Here is a 13,232-nt window from a genome sequence, read left to right as displayed (position 1 = left end):
TGGCTTAACAATCACTAAAAAATCTGAAACAAAAAAAAAAGTTTCAAGAACAGCTCCTTAAACAGCCTACCACAATCTCAAGTTCTGTAAAATGCAGAATGCTATGAGCAACCTGGCTGTAAGATTCTGAAGTACCAACATATGCAGGCAAAAGGTCCTGTAGCAGGCCCAACTTGTCAAACATAAGCCTCAGTGCTGTGAATTAGTAGGGGAATTTACATCATGAAGAAGCCTGTTCTGGTCCTCCACATTATTTCCAAATGACAATTTAGCACGTGGGATCCCTCTTTCCCTTGACTATTTACCCATGCCCTCAGGAAACAAAGATAATGCCTCCTGGGAAAAAGCCTTAATTGCAGTATGAACTGAACTGCTGGATTTTTAAACATGCTTTAAGTAAGGCAGCCTGATTCTGGCTTTTAACTGCTACACAGAGACCCACTCCTGTAGTTAACAATCAATGTGGACAGGACACAGAGAGAAAACACATCTCTCAGCATGCCACGAGCTCTACATGGGAATGATCAAAGACAAGCAACATGCAATGGAAATGGTACAATAGCTGACTCTTTTCCTCTGCTTTTTATGTTCTGACAAGAGGTTTTGTGATAGTCAGTGACTAGATTTAGAAGTCCTTAAGAAAATCTGTATGTGTGCACATCAAGAAGAGTACAAACACCAACAGAGCTAATTTGAACTCACAGACAGAACCTGCTATCATCTTGTAAATACGTTCAGAGAGCTATTCATTGAAAATGCCACCTTTCCACTGTGTCAACAGAGAAGTTATTTTCAGCTAGTGAAAATGCTTTTCCCTGAAATGCTGAAACATTTCCAGTCTCATCAGAAAAGCAAGGTAATGAAGAGAAGTACTTTTGTAGACTCATACCATCATCTAAAGAGAGCCCTCATACCAACAAGCCCAAATGACAGGGGCAGGGCTTGGTTTGCAAGTAAGGTTCTGGTAACAAAACTGTTTCTGGAACAGTTTTATATTGCAGAATTGTTCATATCAGAATAGTATATTTCTACATAGAAATAGCATCACAAATCAGTAACTACATGCCTATTACACTTTCATAATAATAGATGTGTAGATGTGTTTGTTTAAGTGAAAGTACATTTAAAGAAGTTCAGCATATTTTTGTAGGCAATTCCTGGATATTTACCATGGAGCACATTAAGCCATTGTAGGCAATTCCTGGATATTTTACCATGGAGCATATTCTGCAAGACATTCCAAGAAGATATTCATCAGGGTATGCCAGAGACCTGCTTGACCAATTATGTTCAAAATTCACAATAGGACTAGGCCCAAGGGCAAGGACAACAAATACAATTCCTTCTTTCAGCTACTTGGCTATAATATGGAGCATGAGCAACAACAAAAAGGATCCAAGAGCAAATCATTTGCATTCGACAAAACAGTGGCACCAGGGAGTTTGATGAACAAAGCAGGAGTTTTGGAATGTATTTGTTCAGTTTTTCAGTTGGCAATTTATGTGCTGGCAGAGTAAGCAGCCTTGTCTAAAACTTGTGTGAATGTACTAATAAGTTGAGTAATTTTACAAGGAAGTTCAGTTCCAACTCAGTGCAGAGTTAAACTAATCTGTTTCAGACAAATGAAACTCCACTGGAATAAGAGCCAGTGCATTGTTACTACCAGTCTATAAAAATTAATTTAAGTCCAGTTGTGCCAGGTTAAGTCCATGCCTGAAAACAGGAAAACCATATTCAGCTAAGTCAAACTCCCTTTTCAATTCAAGACAGGGGAAAAAAGCATTTTTCTTTTGATTATTTTGATGTAACTGTATAAATACAAAGAAACAGCTGAAGTTGACAACATTGTACATAAGACAGCAATGCCTGAGATTCATTCAGAGCTATGCCTGAAGAAAATAATGGCTGTAAAAATGTTCAGATGCTACCAGTAAATCTGCATTAATTCAAATGATTCTTTGAAGAAAGAACATAATGCTGAATAATCACGGGAAGAGTTGGCAGTGCTGCAGTACAATCACACCACATAATCTCAAAAAGCTCATTTGTTCATCTTGTTACCATGTACTCCCATTGCAAATAAACTGATAAATAGATGCTTTCCCACTCCCATTAGAAGCAGAAAGAAAGACTTCCCAAAAAGTAGGAAGGAACCAGATGCACAGAACAGCAGTGTTGCAATGAAAGATGCCCTGCTCTTCTGAAGAGGAGCCTCTCCTCCCCCTGTCCTCTGCCCTGGCGAGGCCTCCTCAGGAGTGCTCTGCCCTGTTCTGGGCTCCTCAGCTGAAGAAAGACAAGCAGCTACTGGAGAGGGTCCAGCAGAGGGCTGTGGAGATAAGGAGGGGACTGGAATATCTCTCTTATGAGGAAAGGCTGAGGGAGCTGGACCAGTGCAGCCTGAAGAGATGACTCCACAGAAGACAGGGGACCTTATCAATACAAATACCTTAAGGGCAGGTGTCCAGAGGATGGAGCCAGACTCTTTACAGTGAGGGCCAGCAAAAAGACAAGGGGCAACCGGCACAAACACCAAGTTTTATATAAGTAAGAGAAAAAACTTCTTTCCTTTGAGGGTGACAGAGCACTGCAACAGTGCCCAGGGAGGTCATTGACTTTCCTTCTCTGGAGATACTCCAGATCCACCTGCACATTACCATGTGCAACCTGCTCCAGGTGAACCTGCTTTAGCAGGGAATTGGACTAGATCTCCAGAGGTCCCTTCTAACCCCAACCATTCCCTGATTCTGTGATTCATCACCAATTTGCTCTTTCCTCCTGCTAAAAGTGCAGTATGGGATTACAGAAGTGCTCACAAATTAAGCCACCAATAAAAGCAGATGAAAACACAATGGCCTAAGTGGAAACCACTGCCTCATCTACTCGGGTTATGCATTCCAGCTGTCATCACTTTTATTACCTCATGATAGCCTACCTTATATAAAAGACACAAAAGCATGCTACCTTTGAGTCCTTAAATGATGCTTTGCATCATGACTAGCATGCTTTCAGCAGCAAGTAGACAAGAAGTTTTCTCAAGCTCCAATAAGAATCTCCAGTTTTCCTGAAGTAACTGTAAGATAATGACAATGCCCTACTATGAGTGACAAATAATTCCTACAGTAAAATCTGTGTGTGTGACATGTACATTTGTACACATGAGAGATATAAACAAAAATGACAAGGGGGTATAAGAAAAAGCAAACCTATTCAGATAAACAAGTATTTTTCATAAAACAGATTTACCTGAGACTCTAACTCCTCCAATTTACGCTTCCTGGCATGAAGAGCTTTACTTGGGAAAGCCCAGAAATAATTGGAAGTTCCAATTCTATCAGTGTCCACCATGCCATCATCAACAAGGCTCTGAAGAATCTCTTTCACTGACATCGAGGCTAATAAAAGCAAAAATGTAAAATCAGAACTGCATAGCAGCTGGACTATGGAGAATTATGAATACCATAAAGTACCATCTACAGTCACCTGTATTGTCCTCCAGGGTCAGCTAGCTGGAAGATTTCTCAAGGACAACATGCTCAAAGCTTCACTTGAAGGAATGAATCTCTCTGAAACCAGCAGTTTGCTCCTAAATGCTGCTATTCTGCACATCTGCTACCAGATGTTTGCAAAACACTGCTCAGAAGTATTGCACAAAATACATGCATGTTACACTACAATAACATAATAAACCCATGAGAGGCACCTGAGAAGTTGTCCTGCAATCTTAATTCTAACTTGGATTAATTTATGTTTCTTGACTGGGAGTGTAATTACGTTTCACTTTGTAATGGAATGTATGCAGCAGCATACACTTCACAGCAGCAGAGGCACTAAAGCTATCTGTCTACAGACTCAGGAAGGACAGATCCTGATTTTAATTATAGTCACTTCCAATATAAAACATCATTTATACTCACAAGCATCAACACTTCTGAACACAACTGATCATTTCCTTTCAAACCTGTGGTATAATTCACCATTTTTAAAAAATGGCACCTGTTCAACAAAGCTAAGTAGTTATGTTCTCCTCAGGTGTTGCAGATATAAAGACTTTTGAGCTCAATTACAGGTTTTGGTACCTGATGTTCAATTTCAAGATTACAGGGGGTCCCATATCTTTTGGAAGCTATAGGCTGGATGTCAGGATGGGAGCAGGTTAGTAATTTTTCTTGTCAGAGTAACCGGGGCTTGGGTTGTGTGGCTAAATGCCTTCATATGCAGAGACAGCATGAATTTGGATTACTCAAAGGTGTTAATGGCTTTAGAAACTCTAAACTCAATTTTACTGCAAATTACAACTAAACACATGTATTGACATACCAACCAAGAGAGCACCACATCTCTTCAGAAGCCCATGAACGCCTCTGTTAGCTGCTGACACAACTGAAAAACTCTGCTTTGCGATATTCACATCTGCAGTTCTCTCAGCAAGTTCATTTACTCTTGCAGTGCCACCAAGATAAGCTGGAGAAGGACAGTGGTAACTACACAAACATTATGCTTTGCCTCCCTTTTGTCAATGAGCATAGAAGGAAAACTAATAAGCAACATACAAAACAATCCAAGAGCATAGATAAATCCTCTTGGACCTAATCCTAAACCAATGGATCTCATCAGGAAGGCTTTTCTAGAAAAGACAAGCCCCTTCCATCTATAGCTGTCCAGCCATTTTTGGAGGAGAAAAGCTCAAGAGCACACTGCCCATGTATATTTGGACTAGCATTTTAAACATTTGTGATATTACAGGCAGATATATTTAATACCTGAGTGCAAACAATGATTTCATACACTGAAAGTCACTGCAAGTCAGACAGCCCAGAGCCTAAGCAAGCCCCCATCCCATGTCATTTTTAACACTACAGCCCTGCCACTGACCAGTCTCCCATTCTAGCTATATTTTCCATTATTAAAATCACAAACCTAAGATTGTAGCCAGGAAAATTTACACTGCAGGACCCGTCTCAAAAATGATTTCTTGCTCAAGAGAAATAACTTTTATAAACACTTACTAATCCCTTTTTCTTTTGGAGCAATCTTCTCTAGATCCTTCAACTGGAAGACATCTTTCTGTGCAAAATATAAAAGACATTTCAGTTCCAAATGACAGCATCATCTAAGCCTGAGTGTTCTTTACAGTAAATCAATGCCAACAAAAGCAAGTACGAAATACATTGTATGTTTTGGTTTTGCTTGGGAAATAGCCTGCATATCCCTCAATAGGACTGGAACATTCTGAGAATTAAATAATTTTAAAAAACTATTCTTGTAACAAGCCCTTCTCTTTCCTTTGGTGATCTGAAGCCATCATATTTCATTTCAAATTAGACTATAAAGCCCTTAAATCCCAGATTAGACTGTCAGCACAGAGACACCACATTGCTCCAGTACTCAAGTGTCACAGTATTTTTTCTAAAAAGTAAAACATGGTGCATTACATGTGCCACCAATACAATTGTAGCTCAGCTTTTGGATCTCCAGGTTTCCTCTCTCCAGGGACCCTTTCCAACTCTGCTCTCAGTCTTTCTAAAGTTCAGATTTCTTTCTCCTCCCGTAAAATGCAGTGAGATACTTCCTAATTTCCTGCTGTCCCTTCTTATGGTAACAGACTCAAAATGAGAAGATGTCCATAAGCAGCACATGAAGAATTTAACATCACCTGTGCATCTATATTCCTTGTCTCCCCATGGGGATGGGCCCCTCATCAGAAGTTAAACAAATGAAGTTTTGCCCCTGTAATTTTCACGCTGATGTCACAGGGCATCAGTAAAATGCCTGCCAGGATAGAGAGTTCAGCTACATCCACAGTTAAGCTCCTTTTAGGACCTGTTTTCCCACCAATGTAAATGCAGGACAATTGCAAGTTACTTACTGTTTCAAAAAAAATCTCCATCATACGGGCCCTCTTCTCTTCAAAACTCAGACCTTTTTTCTTGGACTAGAACAGGGGAAAAAAAGAAAAAAACTAACCAAGACATTCAGTCATCAGAATTAGTATGTGCTCAGAATTCAAATCTATTTACCTGTAAGTTATATTTGACATCCTTTAAAATACCTGATCACCAAACCCAGACTTTCAGATAAACTCCTTTGCAAATAATCTCTACACTAAGCTCATCTATTAAATGGAGGGACCTACCTTTAAGTTTGGAGCCAGCCATTCACATAACCCAACCCTACTCCAGCCTCAATGCTCCTTGACACATACCAATCCCAAAAGATGTATTTATACCAAACTCACACAAATTTTAATAACTCTTACAAAGATAAAGAGTACCTTCTGTTTGGTTTAGGGTTTTTTTTAATTGCTTTCTATCTTGTGATATGCAGACAGTAGTGTGAGCTGTAGGCCATTCGGGTTTTTTTTAAGGTGCTAAAGAACATTTTGAGGTATGCCCTTCTTCTAAGTCCAAACCAACTTCATAACTTCAAGGTCACATTTTAAAAACCATGCTGCTTTTATTTCTTTTCTCTCTGGTTGTGTGACCAAGCATTAAGTAACTAGGGTTGAGCTACAAGCAAAAGGCAGAAATGGCTATTCAGAAATGTTGCTATCAACAACACAAAACTGAGAAACAATCTCCTCTGGTCACTTTCAGACGTGCTATTTTGATATGCCTCTTATAAAATTAGGATATAAAATATTTCTCAGAGAATTGGGAGTTTTATTAATAGCATTTACCATAATCCTCAACAACCCAAAAGCAGCAGCCACAATTGGAATCTGAATTTTCCCCTTGCCCCACTCTGATTCACACACCGTGTGCAGCTATAAAAAAGGGAAAGGAGGATGGAAAGGGCCAAATAGGATGTTGGAAGCAAAAGGTCTCATTTTAAAAAACAAACAAACAAAGGCATATTGTCACCTATAAATCAGTGGAAGTGAGTAGTCTAATAACAAGATACTGTGAGAAAGACATGGTTATGTTTCTGAGTTTCCAACAGAAAGGAGTCAACACTATTTTTACTTTTTAATAGCAGCTTCTTTTTTAAAAAGAACACGATCAGGCAGCACATAACACTTAAAAACATACACCAAAAGCAAAATGGCCAGATTGATTTACTTTTAAAAAACAAACGTAAAAGCTAGCTTATGCAGCTGCAGTAATACATAGACAGGAGCAGAAGCAATTCAATATTATATGTCACAAAGAGCACCATTATTATTTTTTTAGGTCACCTCTCTCCTCTTTCAGCCATCGACACCCTAGGTCAGCACTGCTGCCTCCTGCGATGTCAGTATATTGCAGGATGAGAACCTGGAGCTGCTGTGAACATTTAAGCAGGAGCATGAACAGAAAGCAGACGGATTGAACTTCCACCTCCTGCTTTCTCCAAGAGCCCTGAAGACGCTAGGAGCAGCAGCAGGAACAAAACGCGTTAAGTGCACGACGTGGAATGGAATCGGCACTTCTGGAACCATGTGCTCGTAGCTACGCCCCTCGGGCGTCAAGTTTCACACGGCCACTCCGGCAAACAGCAAAACAACGAAGCCAAGAGCACTCTCCGTGGAGGTTACTGACTTTCACGTTAATTCCTACCTCACTGGCAGGCGTTTCCCACCACAAATATTAACCATACCACAAGCATCCCTTTCGCTGCCGCTCCCGCAGGCAGACGGAGGAATGCGGTGCTGTGAGCGCACCTGTGATCCGCTCTGCCCGCTCCCACCTCCCCGCAGCCAGAGGCTCAGCCTGGCCACACCTGGGCTCCCGTGTCCCGGGGGGAAGCAGCGGGCACCGTGCCCGCCACGGCCACGGGGCTATGACCGCTCCTCCGGGTGCCGGCTCGTGTACATCGCTCTCCAACAACCCAAAGGCACGGCCCACGCCGTGCTGACCTGCACCCCCAGAACCGGCACCGTGGGACCTCCCCGGAGCGGGAGCCCCGCTCCCCTCAGAGCCACCGGGGCGGGGGGACAGCGAGGCGCGGGCACCGTCACCCGCCATCACCGCGGTCGCGGCCCCCCCCGCAGCCTTTGCGGGCGCCCGGGAAGGAAAGCGGGGCGAGGCGGAGGGCGGGCGGCCCCGCTTACCATGTCGCGGGCGGGCGGCGCGGTTTGATTCCGGCGCCACCGGGCGGGAAGAGGCCGGCGGCAGGAAAGGAGGGAGAGAGGGAGGCCGGGAGGCCGCGTGCGCAGCGCCGCCTGCCGCCCGCCCCGCCCGGCCCGGCCCGCGGCCCTCACCGCCCTCACGGCGGGAACAGGGTGGCAGTGCACGGCACCGTGGTTTCGGCCGCTGTGTGCGTCGCTTTTTTTAAAATTTTTTTTTATTATTATTTGTTCGTTTGGTTTTGGTTTTTATTTGTTGGGTTTTTGTGGTTTGTTTTTTTTGGTTTGTTTTTTTTTTATTGTAGAATAAAACTGAGGGCCCAAAAAGAACACGATAACCGTGGTCTAGCGCCACGCGTATTGTACGGTACGAAAGGCCTGTCACAGGAGCCACGGGATGTGGAAAAATAAAGCCCTCGCTGCCTGTGGAAAGGAAGGGCCCGGCCACATGAAGCAGTTGTTCATTGTGATGACTGTTTTAGCAACTTTAATTACTGACGGCTTGCTTTAATTATTATTCGTGTTGTAAATCACTTTCCTTCAGCTGCAGCAAGTTGTGTGAAATTGCTTTGCAACAGCAGTTGCTTCATATCTGCCATACTAAGTCAAGAGTTTAAATGCAAGCAAATGAAAATGTGCAAGCTGAGATGTTAAGGCAGTTCCTGTGAATATTTTCAGTGCCTTTTGCAAGGTGACCCCTTCTCTGAAACCTGACATTCTTTTCCAATGATCCCATACCTCATTGTATGCACCAGTGTACTACTAAAAATGAAAAGCAAATTAGAAAAGACATTTTTAATACAAAGCTTTTTGTTCTTTCTTATGTGCATCACATTTTCAGCTTGCTAACTCAGGATGAAATCTGTTGGTACACCCCCTCATCTGCTGTTGAGGGCTCATATGCTGTCTGCCTGCCTTTCATTTCCTATGGCCAGCCCTTAAAGTGACTATATCCCCACGCTCCCTGTGACAGTTCTTTTCCTCCTGTCACCCTCACCACTGCAGTCCGAGGGTCTGGGCCCCTTCCTGCTCCTTCACAGCCTGAAACAAAACCGAGCTCCGCTGTTTTTTCTCCTGCTGCCAAGGAAATGGTTGCTGCAACATTTGCAAAGTCCCCATTGCAGTGTAGGTTTTCTCTGAGCAACACATATGAGTGTCAGGGTGGGTGTCAGAGCTGAACACACTGCCTGCAGTAGAGGAAGAGGAGAGGAAGGAAGGGTTTTCAGAGGGAAAATAACAGGCATTCACTCTTGATGTGGGCCTGGAGCAAGTACCTTGTGTCTTCTGTTCAATACTCATAAGGCAGCAGTGCTCCCATCTCCCCATTACTTGTGAAAGTAGACTGCCAGCAAACACCCAGGTGTCACCCCCAGACCAAGCCAGCACATGGCTGGAGCACACACCTGGAACCACAGCTGGAATGCATTCCTTGTTTCAGAGGTTGAATGTGATCACAGCGACCCAGAGAGCCCATCCACCTCCAAAACATGCTCTTGAGTAATATTGGGACAAGTGGCTCTGCAGGTTTTCTCTGCCCATGGCCCCTGGGTGATGCCTTAAGATTTAGCTTTCATATTTTCCAGATTCTGTACTGCATTAGTAGATAATTCTGAACTTCATATCAAGTGTTAGAAAGTTCTCTTCACAAGTTAGTTAGACAGAACAATCCTTTTCCAGCCTGAGAACCAAGGACACTGCTGCAGCTTCAGGCCCAGAAGGTATAAACAGCAGCGAATTGAGGAGAGCAATCTGGGATGATGGGACTTCATAACCTGAAGCTGTAATTGGACAATTAACCCCAATATGTGAATAGACCAAAAATTATAAAAGTGTGAAAACTCATGACTTGGTGTCCATCTTGGGAGGAGCCACGGCCGGGCTCTTGTAGTGCCCAAGGTGTATCCTTTGAAGGCCTTTTAGTAAATACCTACTTTATTCCTTTAACACTGTCTAGCCTCTGTTCTAGGTAGCCTCTCTAGGCATCATGGGGACAGCCAGGCTTAGCTGCCCCAAGTGCCCTGGCAGCCCTGAAGCCCTTTTACAGTGTCAGGAAAATCCACAAACACCAGAGGTTTATGTCCAAAAAGGAGACAGGGAAATCCTGCAACTTCATTCAAATAAAGGGAGAGAGTCCACTGGGGCACACACCTGCAGGGTTTCCTCTCTGGAGGTTTCAGAGGGCACAGCCTCCCTTTATCCTAAACTCCTGGCCTCATGTTGCCTCTTCCTTTCCCCATTGGCTGAGGTACTTGGAAGGTACAGCCTTCCTGAACTGCCTACCACATATCCCCCCTGGTACCTACTATTTTACCCCAAAGCTCAGAAACTCTGGCTTGCACACACCCACTTGTTTGTTTCAGGAGCCAAGCTGTCTGGGCTCTGCAACAAACCTGCTGCCCAAAGTTAGTACAGACATTAAGACCCATTTCAAACACGTTAACCCCATACCTTCAAAATCCAGCAAATTTGTTGTAAAGACATGAGCTTTCCTCTCAATGGCCACATTGAGGTTCAATTTGCTCTGTAATAGGAGGTTCCCTAAAACCTCCCACATTTTGTAGCACCTGGTCAAAACTAATTAGTTGAAAGACCACTGGGTGAAAGAGGTCCCAAACAAAAGGGTGTATCTCAATGCTTTGTGATTTGAGGGGTGGTTTTCCTTTACTGCAAGAAGAGGAATGAATGACTCCTAAAATACATAAAGGCCTGGCATTTTTAATGGGCTTCAGAATGTCTAAAGGCGGTATTTCACAAAACTGCTAGTCTTATGTTATGATTCTAGAAACAAGGCAATGGATGGAAATACAGTGTAATGGAGGCCTATAACTGTGTCTTTCTGTTAGAATATTGTTCTCATTTTCCTGTGATTTTCTTAAGCTTTAACAATTTGGGCTACATTTTCTATTCTAGGAGTCTGATTGAGATCTTTAAGTACTGGTCAAAACAGTTTTCCCCTGTTCCTGAGTTAGAGAAATACAGTGCTTTGTCAGTGTAATTATGCTTGGATGAGACGAAATTTCTACTCTCCTTAATTTTGCTCTTACAATTGACTGTAGCTGAATTACAATCAGAAATTCTGTTTTGAAAGGACAATAAAGCGACGATGGCAGAAAGCTCAGCCAGTAGAGAATGAAAATTGTCCTGGTTTAATTTTGTTCCTTTCATACATATGTGCCATACCACAGTCTTAATTACATGAGCTATTTTTTCAGAAGGGAAGAGCTCAAGTCGAATATGTCAGGAAAATTAATCCATAAACACCAGAGGTTTATGACCAAAAAGGAGACAGAGGAGTCCTGCAACTTAATTCAAATAAAGGGAGAGGCCATGGGGCATTTCTCATGGCTTCTCTCAAATTTTTAGGGGATGCAGCCTTCTTTTTATCCTAATTTCCCAGACATGTTTCCCTCTCTCTTTCTCCACTGGCTGAGGTATTTTAGAGGTACAGACTCCCTGAAACACCTAATACATAATACCCCTTCTAATGTATAACCTCCCCTCCCATTTTTCTTTTTCTTTTTGTCCCTGTTTTTTTTCTCTAAATCCAGAGATTTAGCGTAGTCTTGAGTGAGTAACAGTCTGTGTCAATTAGTGGAATTCCTATGGAATTTATGGTTTCTCCCATTGGTTCTTTCACCTTGCTGTATCTGGCCTTATCTATGTATCAGGACCACAGTTTGTTTGTCAAGACACCTTCTTCTCATTCCTTTCCAACAGCAGATCCGTGTATTTCTAGAAGGGTAAGAGCAAGCCTTTTGAGTCCTGTGGCTGCCTCCCACAGCACCTGTATGACTGAGAGCAGTAGAGCATGGAGGACAAGGAGATGCTCACCCCTGGGGGGTGGTACCAACTTCTCTGGGGTCCAAGCAGTCTGTCATGGGCCGTGGCCACACATCAGGAAGCAATATGATCCATGAGTATCCCATACAGGCCAGTCTGCAGCATCTGCTGCCTCATTTCATCCTTGAATGAGCTTTTGGACTGTAAGCAGATGTTCTCCCTACAAACATTTAACCCTTGAGTGAAAAACCCTTGGTGAGAAATGCTAGCTGGCCATCTCCCAAAAGTTACTGCTCCCACAGCTTTGCTAGACAGAAGTGAGCATTACGGTTATCCTCGAGATGAGTAGCTCAAACAATAGGATTTTGGTCACAAGGCATTTCTCTGAAGGAACAAGGCATTCATGTGCCTAGCTCAGAACAAACCTGAGCGCAGAAGCCTTAAACTGCATGTAGCAATGAGCAGCAAGTGCTGGGTATCTCCTCTACCAGCACAGCTGGGGTCTGCCTAGGGAGAACATCTGTCCACAGAAATGACATTGACTGTTCCACTCCACTGAGATAGTTCACTCTGGTCCAAATTAGGGAGCATTCACATGAACTGTCAGTAAAACTGTGGGGAGAGTTAACTGCAGAGCAGCACAGCTGATGTGAGAGAATGTCAGGCTAAGGAACAAGGAAACGTTTTTGAATGTGCAGTGGTATGTTAAGGGGTACCACTCTAAAGAGAGAAAGCCTGGCTAAGGGTGGCTGCCCAAAAGTCCCCGCTCCTTTAGCTACTTTGGCCCTATTCTCCCTGACATTGTTACTCATTGGTGAGACTGGATTCTCTAGTCCTATTTACAGAACTCCTAAAAGATTTTCCTGCCTCATTTAGGTATTTTAACAAGTACCACAAGAGGGTCAAAGAGGAAGTTGGTCATTTACTGCAGATATTTTCTAGTAAACAAAAGTGTTCTCTGGTATTAGTGTTCAGCCTGTCTGTCTGATTTTGCTCAGTGGTGAAGAGCCTCTGCTGTAGTAATCCAGGGAACAGAAAACATTTCTAGCCTATCAATAAGAAAAGATTTGGAATGTAACAAGCATCTTACCTACTAAGCCCAGTGGTTTCAGGAAATCCTGTGCTATTGCTTCTCTTCTTTATGATCTTTTTTACATGGGAAGGAATAAGTGCTCTGCAACTCTAAATGTCAATCCAACACTGCTCAGCTTCAAGATGTGGTGTTCTTTTAGCTGGCAGACAAATAAAGCCTTTTGTAATCATCCAAATTTCAGGGCAGATAGACAAGTATATTCAGCACCAAGAGTCTATGAGTGTGTATTCATCTGGAGACTGACAGAAAACCAAAACTGATCCATTACATTGTACTAAGTTTGTCTTTGGGAGAAAAATGAGGCCTCGAAACATG

At 43.0% G+C, this 13,232-nt stretch overlaps 1 protein-coding gene across 1 annotated transcript in view; it reads right to left on the bottom strand.

Annotated features, from left to right (window-relative positions):
* The window catches only part of MND1 (meiotic nuclear divisions 1), a 41,289-nt gene extending 33,194 nt beyond the window's left edge, over positions 1-8,095 (bottom strand). Inside the window, exons 1-4 of the mRNA XM_077176592.1 lie at positions 8,030-8,095; positions 5,867-5,932; positions 5,007-5,064; positions 3,244-3,392 (exon numbers count right to left, since the gene is read on the bottom strand). Coding sequence (XP_077032707.1) covers positions 3,244-3,392; positions 5,007-5,064; positions 5,867-5,932; positions 8,030-8,032 — 276 coding nt within the window. The 5' untranslated portion in view covers positions 8,033-8,095. The remainder of the gene's footprint in view (positions 1-3,243; positions 3,393-5,006; positions 5,065-5,866; positions 5,933-8,029) is intronic.
* Positions 8,096-13,232: the final 5,137 nt, after the last annotated feature.

This window comes from Agelaius phoeniceus, chromosome 4, assembly GCF_051311805.1.
Source record: "Agelaius phoeniceus isolate bAgePho1 chromosome 4, bAgePho1.hap1, whole genome shotgun sequence".
Taxonomy (NCBI): Eukaryota; Metazoa; Chordata; class Aves; order Passeriformes; family Icteridae; genus Agelaius; species Agelaius phoeniceus.
The sequence above is the reverse complement of the archived record's forward strand: the minus strand, read 5'-3'. Positions and strand labels throughout refer to the sequence as shown.